General features: G+C 39.9%; 1 protein-coding gene across 1 annotated transcript in view; it reads left to right on the forward strand.

Moving 5' to 3' along the window:
* The window catches only part of LOC119545267 (zinc finger protein 37 homolog), a 59,169-nt gene that overhangs the window by 14,220 nt on the left and 27,776 nt on the right, over positions 1–17,173 (forward strand). Inside the window, 2 exon segments of the mRNA XM_037850786.1 lie at positions 3–170; positions 173–1,491. Coding sequence (XP_037706714.1) covers positions 3–170; positions 173–1,491 — 1,487 coding nt within the window.

Below are 17,173 nucleotides of genomic sequence, written 5' to 3' on the forward strand. Positions count from 1 at the left end.
GGGAAAAAATAATACAAATACAAAACATATTCCTTTCAAAAAAAGGCTTCTTAAATTTGATTCACATGGAAAAAGTTTGAAAAAGAATTTAGACTCACCTAGTCTTATAAGAATGTATGCAAAAAAGAAACCTGATTCAGCCAAAGAACAAAGGAAAACATTCAGCCATAATTTGATAAAAAGAAAGACAAGACTCAAACTGGAAAGAAACATGAGAAGTTATCCAGTAGGAGCTCATCCCATAATAAGCAGGAGAAAATTCAAACTGCAGAGAAAGAAGAAAAATCATCCAACTATAGCTCATCTCCTACTAACTGTGACAAAACTAAAGCTAGAGTGAAACCCTATGAATGTAATGAATGTGGGAAAGTTCTCAGCCATAAACAAGGACTCACTGACCATCAGAGAATTCATACTGGGGAAAAACCTTATGAATGTAATGAGTGTGGGATAGCCTTTAGCCAAAAGTCGTATCTCGTACATCAGAGAGTTCACACAGGAGAGAAACCATACGAATGTATTCAGTGTGGCAAAGCCCATAGTCATAAACATGCTCTCACTGACCATCTAAGAATTCATACTGGGGAAAAGCCCCATGAATGTACAGAATGTGGGAAAACCTTCAGACATAGCTCAAACCTCATTCAACACATGAGATCTCATACAGGCGAGAAGCCCTATGAATGTAAGGAATGTGGAAAATCCTTTAGGTATAATTCATCTCTTACTGAACATGTGAGAAGTCATACAGGTGAAATACCATATGAATGTAATGAATGTGGAAAAGCCTTTACGTATAGCTCATCCCTTACTAAACATATGAGAATTCATACAGGTGAAAAACCCTTTGAATGTAGTGAATGTGAAAAAGCTTTCAGCAAGAAGTCACACCTTATTATACATCAAAGAACTCATACTAAAGAAAAGCCCTATGAATGTAAAGAATGTGGAAAAGCCTTTGGACATAGTTCATCTCTTACTTATCACATGAGAACCCACACAGGTAAAAGTCCCTTTGAATGTAATCAATGTGGGAAGGCCTTCAAACAAATTGAAGGTCTTACTCAACACCAGAGAGTTCATACTGGAGAGAAACCCTGTGAATGTAATGAATGTCAGAAAGCCTTTAGCCAAAAGTCACACCTCATTGTACATCAGAGAACTCATACTGGGGAGAAACCCTATGAATGTAATGAATGTGGAAAAGCCTTCCATGCAAAGTCACAACTTGTTATACATCAGAGGTCCCATACTAGAGAGAAACCCTATGAATGTAATGAATGTGGAAAAGCCTTCCATGCAAAGTCACAACTTGTTATACATCAGAGGTCCCATACCAGAGAGAAACCCTATCAATGTAATGAATGTGGAAAAGCCTTCCATGCAAAGTCACAACTTGTTATACATCAGAGGTCCCATACTAGAGAGAAACCCTATGAATGTAATGAATGTGGGAAAGCCTTCAAACAAAATGCATCCCTTACCAAACATGTGAAAAACCATTCAGAAGAGAAATCTGATTAATTAAATTAATGTGGGAAATCTCTTTAACCTAACTGAAGGTTTTGTTTAACCTTAGAGATATTCTGAATTTAACAAATGTTAGGAAGCCTTTTAGTCACACCTCATTACACATGACAGAATGCAAAGATGACTTTTTGCATAAAACCCATGAATGGAACTAAAAGTTTAAACTTGATACCAAACTTCTTACAGAAAATATTGTTTTAAAAATACTCAGTTTTAAACAGTCTACATGTTCATTTTGAAATATAAAGCTTTTAAATTGTGGGCTTTTAAAGTGTGCATAAATTGAATAATCAGAGCAATAGATGAACAAATTACACACCCTGACAATTCCTGAGTTGCTTAGGTGTTATGTATTTAAGTATCACATATTAGAATTGAATTTGTAAATCTGTTTTTTTGTCATGTATAAATCAGTGTGGTCATTTTTACTGCACTTCCTCTTTGATACTAGCACCAGCTCTTTTAAAATTTTTTTCACTTCTACATCAGTACCAAATGTTATAAAAATTTTATTTTAATACAAAATTGAGAGAAAATGAAAGAAAGAAAAAGAAAGAAAGTATACTGGTAACCTTAGTAGTACTCAAGGGAATAATATTCAAGATACATTAAAGACAGTTGCAGAACCATGTATGTAGTATGTTCCCATTTGTGTACAAAAGGATTGTGTACTTGCCTCACTTTCTCTTAGTGTGTGTGAGTCTGTATATGTATGTGAGTAGATGCTGAAAAAATGCAGAAGAAACTTAATTGTGTCACCTTTGGGCACAGGAGTACAGCATTGGGACCCAGAGTTGGGAGGAAAATCTTTTTATTGTATACTGTTTGAATTGTTTTATCATGTATTATTTTCACAATTAAAATACTTTTAATATGCATTATGAATACTAATTAAAATAATAACAATTTTAATACTGAATAAATTAGTGCTGTTTGACAAAGTGAAAAAGTTTCTATGCATAATGATCAATGATGATGAACATCAGAGACACATGGCATTAAACTTGGTATTGAATTCACAAAGACTTTTCAAACACAAGTTCTTGTATTAAAGTAATGAATTACAACTATAACAGCACTGTGTTTTTTCTACTTGCATGATTGTGATTTCAGGTGAACAAAAATAATTTTCTGAACAATCAATCCATTTTATCTAGAATTCAAAGCACTAAAACACAACATCCAAACCAGGGATTTCAAATGTATTGCAACAAATGCTACCATGCCCTGTTCTTGCATATAGCAGACACTGTTACTGAGTCACTGCACTCTTTCTGAGTATGCCCAGACTTGGCATAAGAATCATTCTCAAGCATGCACTCCAGAAAGTACTGTGACTCAGTTTGAGTTTGCTCAGATCTATTTGCCATTGCATACCAAGATTTTTTTACTCTTGAGTCATATGAAAAATATAGCAAAACCTTTAAAATTTAAGTTGTTCCACTAAAAACAGACATCAGCACAAAAATGTCTTTGTATTGTAAGTTAATATTTGGCACATATGACACCTATTACATTTTTCACAGCACATTGACTACATTATCTTGTCTGTTCCTCAACCAAGCATTTGTGACAGTAAGCAGGACTTGTCATATTCTATTCTGTCAAATAAACAGTTCACCTTCCTGCTAAGATACGGGTCCAGCATAATATTGGGCCCTTAACAAATATGATTAAATGTCATGTTTGAAATGTTTTCCCATTTGTGTTCCTCCCTTTCTGACCTCCTCATTTCAGAGACTTACAAAGTATACATATTAAGAATGAAATTTTTGTGTGTGTGCATATGTTGACATCAACACATAAGTATTATACCCTCATCCACAAATTATTTACTCTTGGGTAAAGACAATGCAATGTGAGAGCCATTTTCAACTGTAATTTCTTATCAAATGAAAGTCTGGCACTATACAGAATGAGTCATCACTATCCAGAGTTGGATATTACTTGTATTTTTTAGACGAATAAAACAATTGCATGTATGGCTAGGGTGGATTTCCAACTGTATTTGGAGAACCCATAATAGTGCCACACCTGGGACAGTCAGGAACATAAGTATTCCTGAATATAGGATTAAATTCTGGAAGCCATTTAGTAAAAAATGAATTATAATTTAGCATTGATGAATGAGGAAATAATAATTTGCTCTATTAATATATATGCCATTCATTTTCTTTATATTAAAGAACAGCTCAGAAACCAGAGATAAATCTGAATCAAACTTAGGTGTGCATTAAAATGGTCTAGAGAATTTGGTAAAGCACAGGTTTTATTAGAAATGTAAATTCTAATGACCACCCACAATTTTTCTGATTCAGTAGATCTGGGTGGAGTTAAGGAATTTGCATTTTTAATAAGTTCTCAGGTCTGGGAAACTCACTTTGAGAACCATTGGTCTAAATCGCTTTACATTTTTTAAAAATTAAAAATGGATTCTGAGCTGTTCTTTAATATAAAGAAAATGGATGGCATATAAATAGAGCAAATTATTAACACTTGAAGCAGTCATTTTTTCAAGTAATGCTATGCATCTACTATATGCTAGTCACAATGCTAAGAGCCAGAGATATAGCAGTCAACAAAACAAGAAAAAAAATGCCAGTCTTCATAGAGCTGAATTCTAGATGGGGAGACAGGCAATAAATAAGAAATTAAAATACAGAGTATAACAGATGGTGACAAGTGCTATGCAAAATAAAGAAAGGGGTTAGAGTGCTTGGGAGTGCAGTTTTAAATATGGTGGTAGAGTGGACTCACTGAAATGATAATACTTGAGCAAAGATTTGGAAAAGGTGAGGGAAGAAGCCCTGGGCATATATGAGGGGAGAGCATTCCAGGCATACATCTTTTAGAATTTGAAAGTGTGGGAAGAGAAAGAAGCTGAACTCCTCTGATATAAAGAAGAAAAAATAGGAAACTTTTAAAATTAAGATTTAAAAATTTTAAGAATTAGGTTTGCAAGAGAAGTATAAAGCAGATGTCTCATATTCTGCTTGCAGGCATCAAGTCTGTACAACCTATTCAAAGTATATCTGCCAGTATTCATCAAAACCTTCAAGAGTCTGACAATCCCATTTCCAGGAACCTATTCTATGATATGTATATATATATCCAGAACAGAGGAAAATTGGATATAAGGCAAATTGCTAGTTAATTGGTTATATAACATATGGAACTCTTTTGCTCACTTCCTCTTAACCCCTTTGGTGATGGAGGGAGGCCAATCCTAGGGTTCTGGGAATGATCCAACACATAACATCTGACACTGGGCAGATGAGATCAACAACAGTTTTATTAGTCACATATATTCACAGCCCACAGGAGGAGAGCACTACTAGGTTGAGGACCAATGTAGTGCAACTGGTCCACCAGATAGGGGAACTATCCAGTGGAACGGGTAGGGGGGGGGCATATCTGGTGAGAGCAGGGGAAGCCTTTGGGACCCTGTGAAGCTCAAAGGTGTCAGGGCAGCACATGAAATGTTAGGCCTTACAATACAGGTACCCTCATAAAACTGGAATCATGTGACATTAGAAATCTTGTTCTCATTTATATTTAAGAAGTTGCATATGCTTATGCTATATTCAGCTAGGAATATGTTTGACTGAGGCATCTCCAGACATCAGGTGGGTGATCTAATAATGAAGAAAGTGAAAGTTTCCCACAAAGCACCTCCACCAGCAAACTTTTGCTTACATCTTATTAACTCCAATTATGTCACGTGACCACCCCTAGTTCAAGAGGGACCTGGAAAAAATGGAATCTTTAGCTTCTCAGCCTTTATAGCAAAGGAAGGAAAGGAGCAATTGTTTTGGAAAATGGATATGGTAGTTTGAAGCTATGTACTTGAGAAAAACATGTTCTTAAACTTAGTCCATTCCTGTGGGTGTGAACTCTTCTAAATAGGACTTTTGATGCGGTTACTTCTGTTACGGTGTAGCCCAGCTGAATCAGGAAGGTCTCAAATCTATTACTGGAGGCCTTTATAAGAGGAATTAAATTCAGACACAGAGAAAGACATAAGAAGCAAGATGCTGAAAGTCAACAGAACTCAGAAGAGAGAAGCCAGAAGAGGCCGCCATGTGCACTGACATGTGACAGAAAAACCCAAGGACCAAGAATCGCCAGCAGCCAGCCCCAGAACACCACAGTCTGCAGGAAGAAAGCGTTACCTTGATGACGCCTTGATTTAGGCTTTTTTCCAGGCCCAAACCATGAACAAATAAATCTCCATTGTTTAACTCTTGAGCAGCCTAAGAAACTAAAACAGTGGTTAGTGCAGGATTGTATGTTTAACAGTAAGATTTTTAATTTTTTTAAAATAAATAATCCTTATATTCTCCATGAATTGGTTTATACTGTTACAATTTCTCTCTCCTTCTGGTATGGCCAAGTAAATTCCTACTGGACCTGACACTCTCACAGATAACAATCATACATTCTGGGCAAAATACACATACACACACACACATACACACAAAACAACCTGCAAGTACTAGAAAGTGAACAAAAGCAGGCAGATTCTGGAGAGTAGTTGAAATTTGGAAAAGGGAATAGTAGTGGGTAAGGTCACATTTCCATGAATTTTGCCCTGAGGGTAGGCTGAAGTTGGTGTTGCAGAGGGGGATACAACTCTGATAGGAAATCACAGTCTTTCTAATGTGAAAAACTGTAGGCTGGTGTTGGGGTAACCACCACCACTGGAAAGTGAGGAGATAGTCTAAGAAAAGAGAGTCCCAGACAAGTGGGCAACCCAAATTCTGTGCATAACCTCTGCCTACATCTCTAGCTAACCCGTGGACTATGCATGCATGCCACAGACACCAAACCCTCCAGCTAAGAACCAAAGAACTGAGCTTCTGTTTTTGCTGGTGCCCCAGAGACAGTTTGACATTTGAGCTCAACCAAGCTAACTGCCTGCTAAAACAAAAATATTAACACACTGCACTAAATAAATTAACATTACAAAAACATAAACAAATTAAATCAGACATTAACTGAATCCAGAATTTCCACAACGTAACATTCACAATATCTAGGATAAAATAAGAAAACATTATTTCACATTCATAGAATTAGGAAAACGTGTCCCTGTATCTGAGAAGTTAGTATTTAAGGGATGATTATGATTACTGAATCATTATATAAATATTCCTTTTTACTTTCTGGTTTATTAGTGTAGACAAAGGGAAATAACTGAAATCTCTGAACTATAATCCAGCTTGATCTCTGATAATGATTGTACAGCCTTTATCTTGTGCCCTTGTGATTGTGAAAACTTTGTGACTAGCCTTCACTTGTACCCCTTTTATCCAGTTTTTTGAATTAAGAGTCTTATGATCACAAAAGACAGCCCCTAATATTTATTGGGTCAGCTCAGAACAAACCCACCCCAAGTCCAAAGTTACCTTGATAATTGAAGCTGGAGCTAACCAAAATGGGCCTGCCTGGCATGTGCAGTAGCTTATATTTTAGCCTACAAGTTACCTATAGATCATCATAATACTAAAAGTCATACCCATCATCGTATTAAGTCCACCATTTTCTTACATACGTTCTGTGACTAAGCATCAATCAATCTGTGCATGCTCAATAATTAGATCACCTCTAATTACATCATCTGGAGCCATTGTGCTCATTATCCTAAAACCTGCCCATCTTTTAACACTAAAGAACTATCAGAATTAGTTCAGTTCTGGGAGATTTTGGGCTGATAGGCCATCTGCTCTCCTGCTTCACACCTAGCAATAAACTCTCTCTTTGAAACCCCGGTGTCTCAATAATCGGTCATTTGAGCACATTGGGCAAAGAATCCACCACCTTTGTCCAGTAACATCCCCTCAAGAAGAAAAGACAATCAACCGAGAGTAAATCAGAGGAGAGGATTGTGGGAAGATGGTGGAATAGGAAGCTCCAGGAATAAGTCCTTCCATCAGAACAACTATTAAACAGGCAGGAACTCTTTGAATCAACTCTTTTGAAACTCTGGAGTCCAGTAGAACACTGTACAGTATCCAGAGAAGAGTAGGAGGAAAAAGCTGGTAAATTATGGTAAATAGTAGTAAATTGCTCTCTCCATGCTGCCCATACCATTGCACAACCCCCTCTCCTGACAGGCAGTAGTAGGGCCCGGCCTCTGGCCATAGCTTGCTGGTGCCAACAAGGGACATAAAAATCCACTTCCCCAAGATGGGGGTGGGTGGTGGAGGCCAATTGCTGATCACTGCTTTTGATTACCTACCTTGGATCCCCAGGAACTTGACTCAAGGCAGTTATTGTTCCAACCAGCTCCATCAAAGGGTGCAGAGGAGACTTAAAGACAGTATGCTCCCTCAGAGCTGCGGAGGAGAGTTGAAGGTCTGCATTTGCTGGGCAGGGGCTGAGTTAAGAAACTGCAGCTTAGGGAATGTGAAAGCTGCTCGTGGTGCCCTCCTTGGCCCCTGCATCATCCCCTCCACAGGGGAGTCTGGAGCCAGCTGGAACTCCCTTTGTGGGTCTCTGTTCTTGTTCAGGCTGGGAAAGAATGACTTGGAAAGCTTTCTGGCCTGCCACCCCACTCAAAATTTTCCCTCCAGGCAAAAGCAACTTGAGACAAGGAATGAAATGTAAGGAGCAATTAGGCAAAGGGCCTGGGGTCAAAGGTTTATCTGCTTTAAGTCCTGCAGTGGAAGACCTGGGAGAGGGAGATTTGTTTCCAAGGAATTAGAGGGGGAATTCAAACTCCTGTAAGCAGGGGAAATCCTAAGGCCACTAGCAAGCACAGGCCTAGGACTAGATACTGGCCCAGACAGGAGGGCCGAACTCCTGATAGGGGGGCCGAACTCTGACAGACAGCACCAGCCAATGCACAACCAATTTGCAAATATGGCAAAAGGTGTTTTTTGCTAAGGTTTGCTTGGTTTTGTTAGTTCCTGACACTCAAGAAAATCATCAGCTGGTCTCAAACTCAAGAAACAGACATCTCAGGGAATAAATCTTAGTTTATTTATTTTAAAATATTAAAACATACAGTATGCAGCAAAGAGATTATAAGACAAACAAAGAAACAGGAAGTCATGACCCATCCAAAAGAAGAGGATAAGAATCCAGAAAACATCAAGGACACCCAGATTGTGGACACACTGGGCAAAGACTTAAAATAACAAAAATATTTTCAATATGCTCAAAGAGATGGAGGAAAATAAGAGAAAGAACAAAGGATATCAGGAAAGCACTCTCAGTAAAGAGAGAGAATTAAAAAATAATCCGTGGGAGGATCTAAGATGGTAACATAGAGAAGAGTGGAAGCTAGTTAGTCCCCCTGGAACAACTAATAAAAAACAGGAACAACTAGTAAATAATCTGGAATAACTCTGGGGGGGGCAAACGTGACTGTCCACTCATCATACACCAACCTGAATTGGGAGGAATGCCTGAGATCACAGCATAAAATCTGTAAGTAAAAACTGCAGACCCAAGCCAGGAGTCCCCTCCCCACACAGCCCGAGTTGCAAAACCTCGTGGTGCTAGAGAGAAGCTCTCTCCCAGCAAGTGAATATAGCTCAGCTGAGCTCCAACTGGGGTTTTAATTAGTGAGTGTGGACTGCTCACTATGAGCTACGAATCCCCAACAAGCAGACAGAGGCTTTGGGTGATGACTGACCTTGGAGAGCTGGAGGGTCACTGGAGACTAGCCCTGAAGGGGACTTTCAGTCCGTGTTTTGGCTCAGTGGAGAAAGCCTCAGCCATTTTCAGTTCCCAGTGCTCTGATCCAGACAAGGGTAGAGATAGCACAGGCAGAGAGAGACCATTGAAATGCTAATGACCTCTCCCTAAGGGGCCTATCTTCTCTAAGAGGAAAGGGGTGGGCCCAGCTCTACTACCTGCCTTCCATTCAGAACCAAATCCGAGAGCCTGGGGGAAAACAGCCACAGGCCACACCTCCTTACAACAGTCTGGAATTACAGGCTGACAGGCACCAACTGCTGGGCATAAAAGCACAGTGACCTGAGGCATCACAGGGTGTACCAATTTTCTAAGACACACCCTGATACTGAATATTTCTTCCTTCTGGGACTTGAGACAGTTCTGGTCTTGGAAAACCTGATTGGGGTAACCAAGGAAACCATGCCTAGACAACAGAAAACTACAACCTACACTAAGAAAAATGAAGTTATGGCCCAGTCAAAGATACAAACTTACACTTCAACTGAGATACACGAATTGAAACAACTAATAATAAGTCAATTCAGAAAGTTTAGGGGAAGATATGGCAAAAAAGCTGAACCATATAATGGAAACACTGGGCATACATAAGGTAGAAATTGGAAGTTCAAAAAACCAACTGGCAGAATCTATGGAAATGAAAGGCACAACACAAGACATGAAAGACACAATGGAAACATAAAACAGCAGAGCTCAAGAGGCAGAAGAAAACACTCAGGAACTGGGGAACAAGGCACCCGAAAGCCTACACACAAAAGAACAGATAGAAAAAAGAATGGAAAAATACGAGCAATGTCTCCAGAAACTTAAGGACAAAATGAAAAGCAAGAATTTAAGTATCATTGGTGTCCAGAAGGAGAAGAGAAGGGAAAAGGGGCAGAAGCAATAATAGAGGAAATAATCAATGAAAATTTCTCATCTCTTATGAAAGACATAAAATTATGGATACAAGAAGTGCAGCGTACCCCAAACAGAAAAGATCTGAATAGGCTTACGCCAAGACACTTAATAATCAGATTATCAAACATCAAAGATAAAAAGAGAATCCTGAAAGCAGCAAGAGAAAAGCGATCCATCACATACAAAGGAAGCTTGATAAGATTATGTGCAGATTTCTCAGTAGAAACCATGGAAGCAAGAAGGAAATAGGGTGATATATTTAAGATACTGAAAGAGAAAAACCACCAAGAATCCTATATCCGGTAAAACTATCCTTCAAATATGAGGGAGAGCTTAAAATATTCTCTGACAAACAGACAATGACAGAGATTGTGAACTAGATACCTGCTCTACAGGAAACACTAAAGAAGCACTGCAGACAGAAAGGAAAAGACAGGAATGAGAGGTTTGGAAAACAATTTTGGGAGACAATAGCACAGCAATGTAAGTACACTGAACAAAGATGACTGTGAATATGGTTGAAAGAGGAAGGCTGAGACCATGTGGGACACCAGAACAAAAGATGAATGATAAAGACTGGGACTGTGTAACTCAGGGAAACCTAGGGTGCTCAATGATTATAAAAAAAGGTACAAATATGTTTTTACATGAGGTAGAAGAAATGGATGTCAACATTGCAAGGTGTTAAAAATAGGGTGGGATTGTGGGGAAAATACAATCAATGCAAACTAGAGACTATAATTTATGGAAACATTGTATTATGCTTCTTATAATACAACAAAGGCAATATACCAAAGCTAAACACATATGGGGGGGTGGGAAATAGGAGAAGGGTATGAGACTCCTGGCATTGCTGACATTGTCTGACTATTCTACTTTAGGTTAATGCTATCTTTCCTTTTGTCGCTTTCTAGCTATCAAGTTTTGTTGTTTTTTTGGTTGTTTGTTTTTTCTCTCTTTCTCCTTTCTTTTTCTTTTGCCTCTCTGCCTTCTTTGACTCTTCTTGTCTTTGTGGAAGAAGTGGAGAGGTCCTTATATAGATAGTGGCAATAGTGCTGTGCCAGTTTGAATATATTATGTCTCCCAAAACACCATTATCTTTGATGTAATCTTGTGTGGGCAGACATATCAATGTTAATTAGATTGTAATTCTTTCAGTGTTTCCATGGAGATGCGCCCCACCCAACTGTGGGTGATGACTCTGATTGGATAGTTTCTGTGGTGTGGCCCCGCCCATTCAGCATGGGCCTTGATGAGTTTACTGGTGCACTATACAAGATCAGACAGAAGGAGCAAACTTGCTACAGCCAAGAGGGAAACTTTGAAGAATGCACAGAAGTCGAGAAGAGAGGAGCTAAAGATGAGAGGTAGTTTGAAGATGGCTGTTGAAAGGAGACTTTTGCTCTGCAGAAGCTAAAAGAGGAAAAAATGCCCAAGAGCAACTAAGAGTGACATTTTTGAGGAACTTCAGCCTAGAAAGGAACATCCTGGGAGAAAGCCATTTTGCAACCAGAACTCTGGAGCAGATGCCAGCCACGTGCTTTCCCAGCTAAGAGGTTTTCCAGACACCACTGGCCATCCTCCAATGAAGGTACCTGATTGTTGGTGACTTACCTTGGACACTTGATGGCCTTAAGACTGTAACTGTGTAACGAAATAAACCCCCTTTATAAAAGCCAATCCATTTCTGGTGTTTTGCATTCTAGCAGCATTAGCAAACTAGAACAGGTGGTAAATATATAAATACATGACTATAGGGAACCAATGATTGTTTACTGAGGATGGAATGTATGGTGTGTGAACAAAACCATCTTAAAAGAAATGGGTTGATGAAGAAATCTTGAGGGCACTATATTGAGTGAAACAAGACAGACACATGAAGGCAAATATTGCAGGATCTCATTGATATGAACTAGTTATAATATGTAAACTCACAGACATGAAATATAAGTTACCAGGATATAGAATGAGGCTAAAGAATGGGGAGCAGTCGCTTATTATGAGCAGAATGTTCAACTAGGGTGAAGTTAAATGTTTGGAAATGGACAGGGGTGATGGTGGCATGTTGTGAGAATAACTAACAGTGCTGAAAGGTGTGTGAAGGTGGTGGAAAGGGTAAGCTCAGAGTCACATATGTCACCAGAAGGAAAGCTGGAATTTAAAAGATGGGAATGTATAAAACAGTGAATTTTGTGGTGGACAATATCTGTGATTAACTATGCAAATATTAGAAATCTTTCTCATGAACTAGAACAAATGTATGACACTACAACTAGAAGTTGTAGGAAAAAATATATACTTATTGCAAACTATATACTACAGTTAGTAGTATTTTAACATTCTTTCATCAACAGTAACAAATGTACTATACCAAAACTATCACTCAGTAATGGAGCAGGGGCGTGGTTAGGGGTATGTGAGGATCTGAGTTTCCTTTTTTTTTGTCTTTATTTGTTTTCTGGAGTAGTGAAAATGTTCTAAAAGTTGAAAAAAAATGTGTTGATGGATGCACAGCTGTTTGATGGTACCATGGGCAATTGATTGTACACTTTAGATCTTTGGATAATTGTATGGTATGTGAACAATCTCAATAAAAAATGTATTAAAAAATAAAAATAAAAATAAAAAATCTGTGGAACTACACAAACACAAACAGTGAACCGTAAGTTAAACCATGGACTATATTTAATACTACAATTATAAAAATCACTTTCACCTGTTGTAACAAATGTACCATGCCAATGAAAGGTGCTAATAATAGGAGGTATATGGGAATTCTGTATTTTATGGATGATTGTTCTGTAAACCCACAACTTCTCTTTAAAAAAAAAAAAAAGCTGAGTAACCCTGGGAATTAATCCATAGGGTATTTAGGCATTGGTTAGGGGCTGGATATTCTGTAGTAATAACACTGTATGGTATTTATTAATATACTGTGTGTATGTTCAATTGCTTTCATTGACACCAGAAATTTCTTCTTTACCTCAGCAAACACTGACCCAAATACGTGTTTCAAAACCTTCCTCCAGACTGTTGCTGCAAAGGAGAGGCTAGGCCTCCCTATAATTGTGCCTAAGAGCCTCCTCCTGAATGCCTCTTTGTTGCTCAGATGTGGCCCTCTCTCTCTAGCTAAGCCAACTTGAAAGATGAAATCACTGCCCTCCCCACTATGTGGGATCAGACACCCAGGGGAGTGAATCTCCCTGGCAACGTGGAATATGACTCCCAGGGAGGAATATAGACCCGGCATCGTGGGACGGAGAACATCTTCTTGACCGAAAGGGGGATGTGAAAGGAAATGAAATAAGCTTCAGTGGCAGAGAGATTCCAAAAGGAGCTGAGAGGTCACTCTGGTGGGCACTCTTATGCACAATTTAGACAACCCTTTTTAGGTTCTAAAGAATTGGGGTAGCTGGTGGTGGATACCTGAAACTATCAAACTACAACCCAGAACCCATGAATCTCGAAGACAACTGTATAAAAATGTAGCTTATGAGGGGTGACAATGGGATCGGGAAAGCCATAAGGACCACACTCCACTTTGTCTAGTTTATGGATGGATGAGTAGAAAAATAGGGGAAGGAAACAAACAAACAAACAGACAAAGGTACCCAGTGTTCTTCTTTAATTGCTCTTTTTAACTTTAATTGTTATTCTTGTTATTTTTGTGTGTGTGCTAATGAAGGTGTCAGGGATTGATTTAGGTGATGAATGTACAACTATGTAATGGTACTGTGAACAATCGAATGTACGATTTGTATGACTGCGTGGTATGTGAATATATCTCAATAAAATGAAGATTAAAAAAAAAAAAAGCCTTCCTCCACATTACAAGTGAGAGAACTGGGTACCATGAGAAAAGTGGCTGGTCTAAGGCCAAAGAGCAAGTTAAGACCAGGTTGAGACAAGAACTAGAGGTTCTGAATTATCCTCTGGAGTTTATCCCCAAACTCTTCCCCTTTGTTGCTATCGGATACCTTTAACAGGTGGCAAAGATTTTCCATTCCAATCAGGAAAAGCTTTCCCAGAAGAGGCCATTTGAATTTTATTTACCAGGATAATTAGCTAGAGTTTACCAAATGACATGCATTCTCACTTCCCCTTTCCCAATGTCATCTCTCAGGGGAAAACTGCTCCATCCTGACTTTGCCACCTTAACTAAAGCACTACTTAAATATCCCAACTTAGTAAATTTATATTTAGTGCTTGTGCTGGCTTGAATCTATTATGTACCCCAGAAAAATCCATTTTATTTAATGCAGTCTTATGGGTGCAGACTTACTGTGGCTGGGATGTTTTGATTAGGTTATTTCAATGGAGATGTGACCCACCCTACTGTGGGTGAGCTATTCAATTAGATTATTTCCATGGAGGTGTGAACCCACCCATTCAAGGTGAGTCTTGATTAGTTTACTGGGGTACTTAAGGGAGCTCAGGAGCCAAAACAGGCCCAGAAACTTGGAGATGCAGATAGAAAGATGCTTGGAGATGCTAAGCTAAGAGATGAAGCCCAGAGTGTGCCCCAGAGAAGCTAAGAGAGGACCCTAAGATGCTTAGAGAAAAATGTCCTGGGAGAACCTAAGAGAGACAGAAGCCCAGAGACTATTTGGAGAAGGCCATTTTGAAACCAGAACCCGGGAGCAGCTGCCAGCCATGTGCCTTCCCAGCTGACACAGGTGTTCCAGATGCCAACAGCCTTTCTTCAGTGAAGGTATCCTCTTGTTGATGCCTTATTTGGACACTTTTAGGGCCTTAGAACTATAAATTTGTAACCTAATACATCCCCTTTATAAAAGCCAATCCTGTTGGAAGCACTCAATCAAAAGATTCCAACCTAATCAACACTAATACGTCTGCCCCCACAAGATTGCACCAAAGAACATGGAGTTTTGAGGGACCTAATACATCCAAACCAGCACATTACTCCTCCAGGAAAGTAGGTAAAAAGCCAGGAACTGCGTGGACTGGACACCACAGAGCAATCTGTCTTTGGGCATACTTCATACAACACTCATGAAAACGTGGAACTGCTGAGATCAGCGAAATCTGTAAGTTTTTGCGGCCAGGGGACCCGCGCCCCTCCCTGCCAGGCTCAGTCCCGGGGGAGGAGGGGCTGTCAGCTCCAGGAAGGAGAAGGGAGAATTGCAGTGGCTGCTCTCATCGGAAACTCATTCTACTGATTCAAACTCCAACCATAGATAGACTGAGGCCAGACACCAGAGACTCTGAGAGCAGCCAGCCCAGCAGAGAGGAGACGGGCATAGAAGGAAAACAACACGAGAAGCTCCAAAGTAAAAGCAGAGGATTTTTGGAGTTCTGGTGAACACAGAAAGGGGAAGGGCGGAGATCAGGCCTTGAGGCGCATATGCAAATCCCGAAGCAAGGCTGATCTCTCTGCCCAGGGCACCTTTCCTTAATGGCCCTGGTTGCTTTGTCTATTAGCATTTCAATAACCCATTAGATCTCTGAGGAGGGCCGGTTTTTTTTTTTTTTTTTTTTTTTTTAAATCCTTTTTGCTTTTTCTAAAACAATTACTCTAAGAAGCTCAATACAGAAAGCTTCAAAGAATTGAAATTTGGGCACGTCAAGTCAAGAGCAGAAATAAGAGAGCTCTGAGACAAAAGGCAATAATCCAGTGGCTGAGAAAATTCACTAAACAACACAACTTCCCAAGAAAAGGGGGGTGTCCGCTCACAGCCACCATCCTGGTGGACAGGAAACACTCCTGCCCATCGCCAGCCCCATAGCCCAGAGCTACCCCAGACAACCCAGTGTGACGGAAGTGCTTCAAATAACAGGCACACACCACAAAACTGGGCGTGGACATTAGCCTTCCCTGCAACCTCAGCTGAATGTCCCAGAGCTGGGAAGGGGGAGCAGTGTGAATTAACAGAGCCCCATTCAGCCATCATTTGAGCAGACTGGGAGCCTCCCAACACAGCCCAGCAGCCCAGAACTGCCCTGGGGGGACGGCACTCACCTGTGACATAGCACAGTCATCCCTCAACAGAGGACCCGGGGTGCACAGCCTGGAAGAGGGGCCCACTTGCAAGTCTCAGGAGCCATACGCCAATACCAAAGACTTGTGGGTCAGCGGCAGAGACAAACTGTGGCAGGACTGAACTGAAGGATTAGACTATTGCAGTAGCTTTAAAACTCTAGGATCATCAGGGAGATTTGATTGTTAGGGCCACCCCCCCTCCCCGACTGCCCAGAAACACGCCCCACATACAGGGCAGGCAACACCAACTACACACGCAAGCTTGGGACACCAATTGGGCCCCACAAGACTCACTCCCCCACTCACCAAAAAGGCTAAGCAGGGGAGATCTGGCTTGTGGAGAACAGGTGGCTCGTGGACGCCACCTGCTGGTTAGTTAGAGAAAGTGTACTCCACGAAGCTGTAGATCTGATAAATTAGAGATAAGGACTTCAACTGGTCTACAAACCCTAAAAGAACCCTATCAAGGACAGCAAATGCCACGAGGCCAAAAACAACAGAAAATTATAAAGCATATGAAAAAACCAGACGATATGGATAACCCAAGCCCAAGCACCCAAATCAAAAGACCAGAAGAGACACACCTAGAGCAGCTACTCAAAGAACTAAAGATGAACAATGAGACCCTAGTACGGGATATGAAGGAAATCAAGAAGACCCTAGAAGAGCATAAAGAAGACATTGCAAGACTAAATAAAAAAATGGATGATCTTATGGAAATTAAAGAAACTGTTGACCAAATTAAAAAGATTCTGGACACTCATAGTACAAGACTAGAGGAAGTTGAACAACGAATCAGTGACCTGGAAGATGACAGAATGGAAAATGAAAGCATAAAAGAAAGAATGGGGAAAAAAATTGAAAAACTCGAAATGGACCTCAGGGATATGATAGATAATATGAAGCGTCCAAATATAAGACTCATTGGTGTCCCAGAAGGGGAAGAAAAGGGTAAAGGTCTAGGAAGAGTATTCAAAGAAATTGTTGGGGAAAACTTCCCAAATCTTCTAAACAACATAAATACACAAATCATAAATG

The sequence above is a fragment of the Choloepus didactylus genome, chromosome 10, assembly GCF_015220235.1.
Source record: "Choloepus didactylus isolate mChoDid1 chromosome 10, mChoDid1.pri, whole genome shotgun sequence".
Taxonomy (NCBI): domain Eukaryota; kingdom Metazoa; phylum Chordata; class Mammalia; order Pilosa; family Megalonychidae; genus Choloepus; species Choloepus didactylus.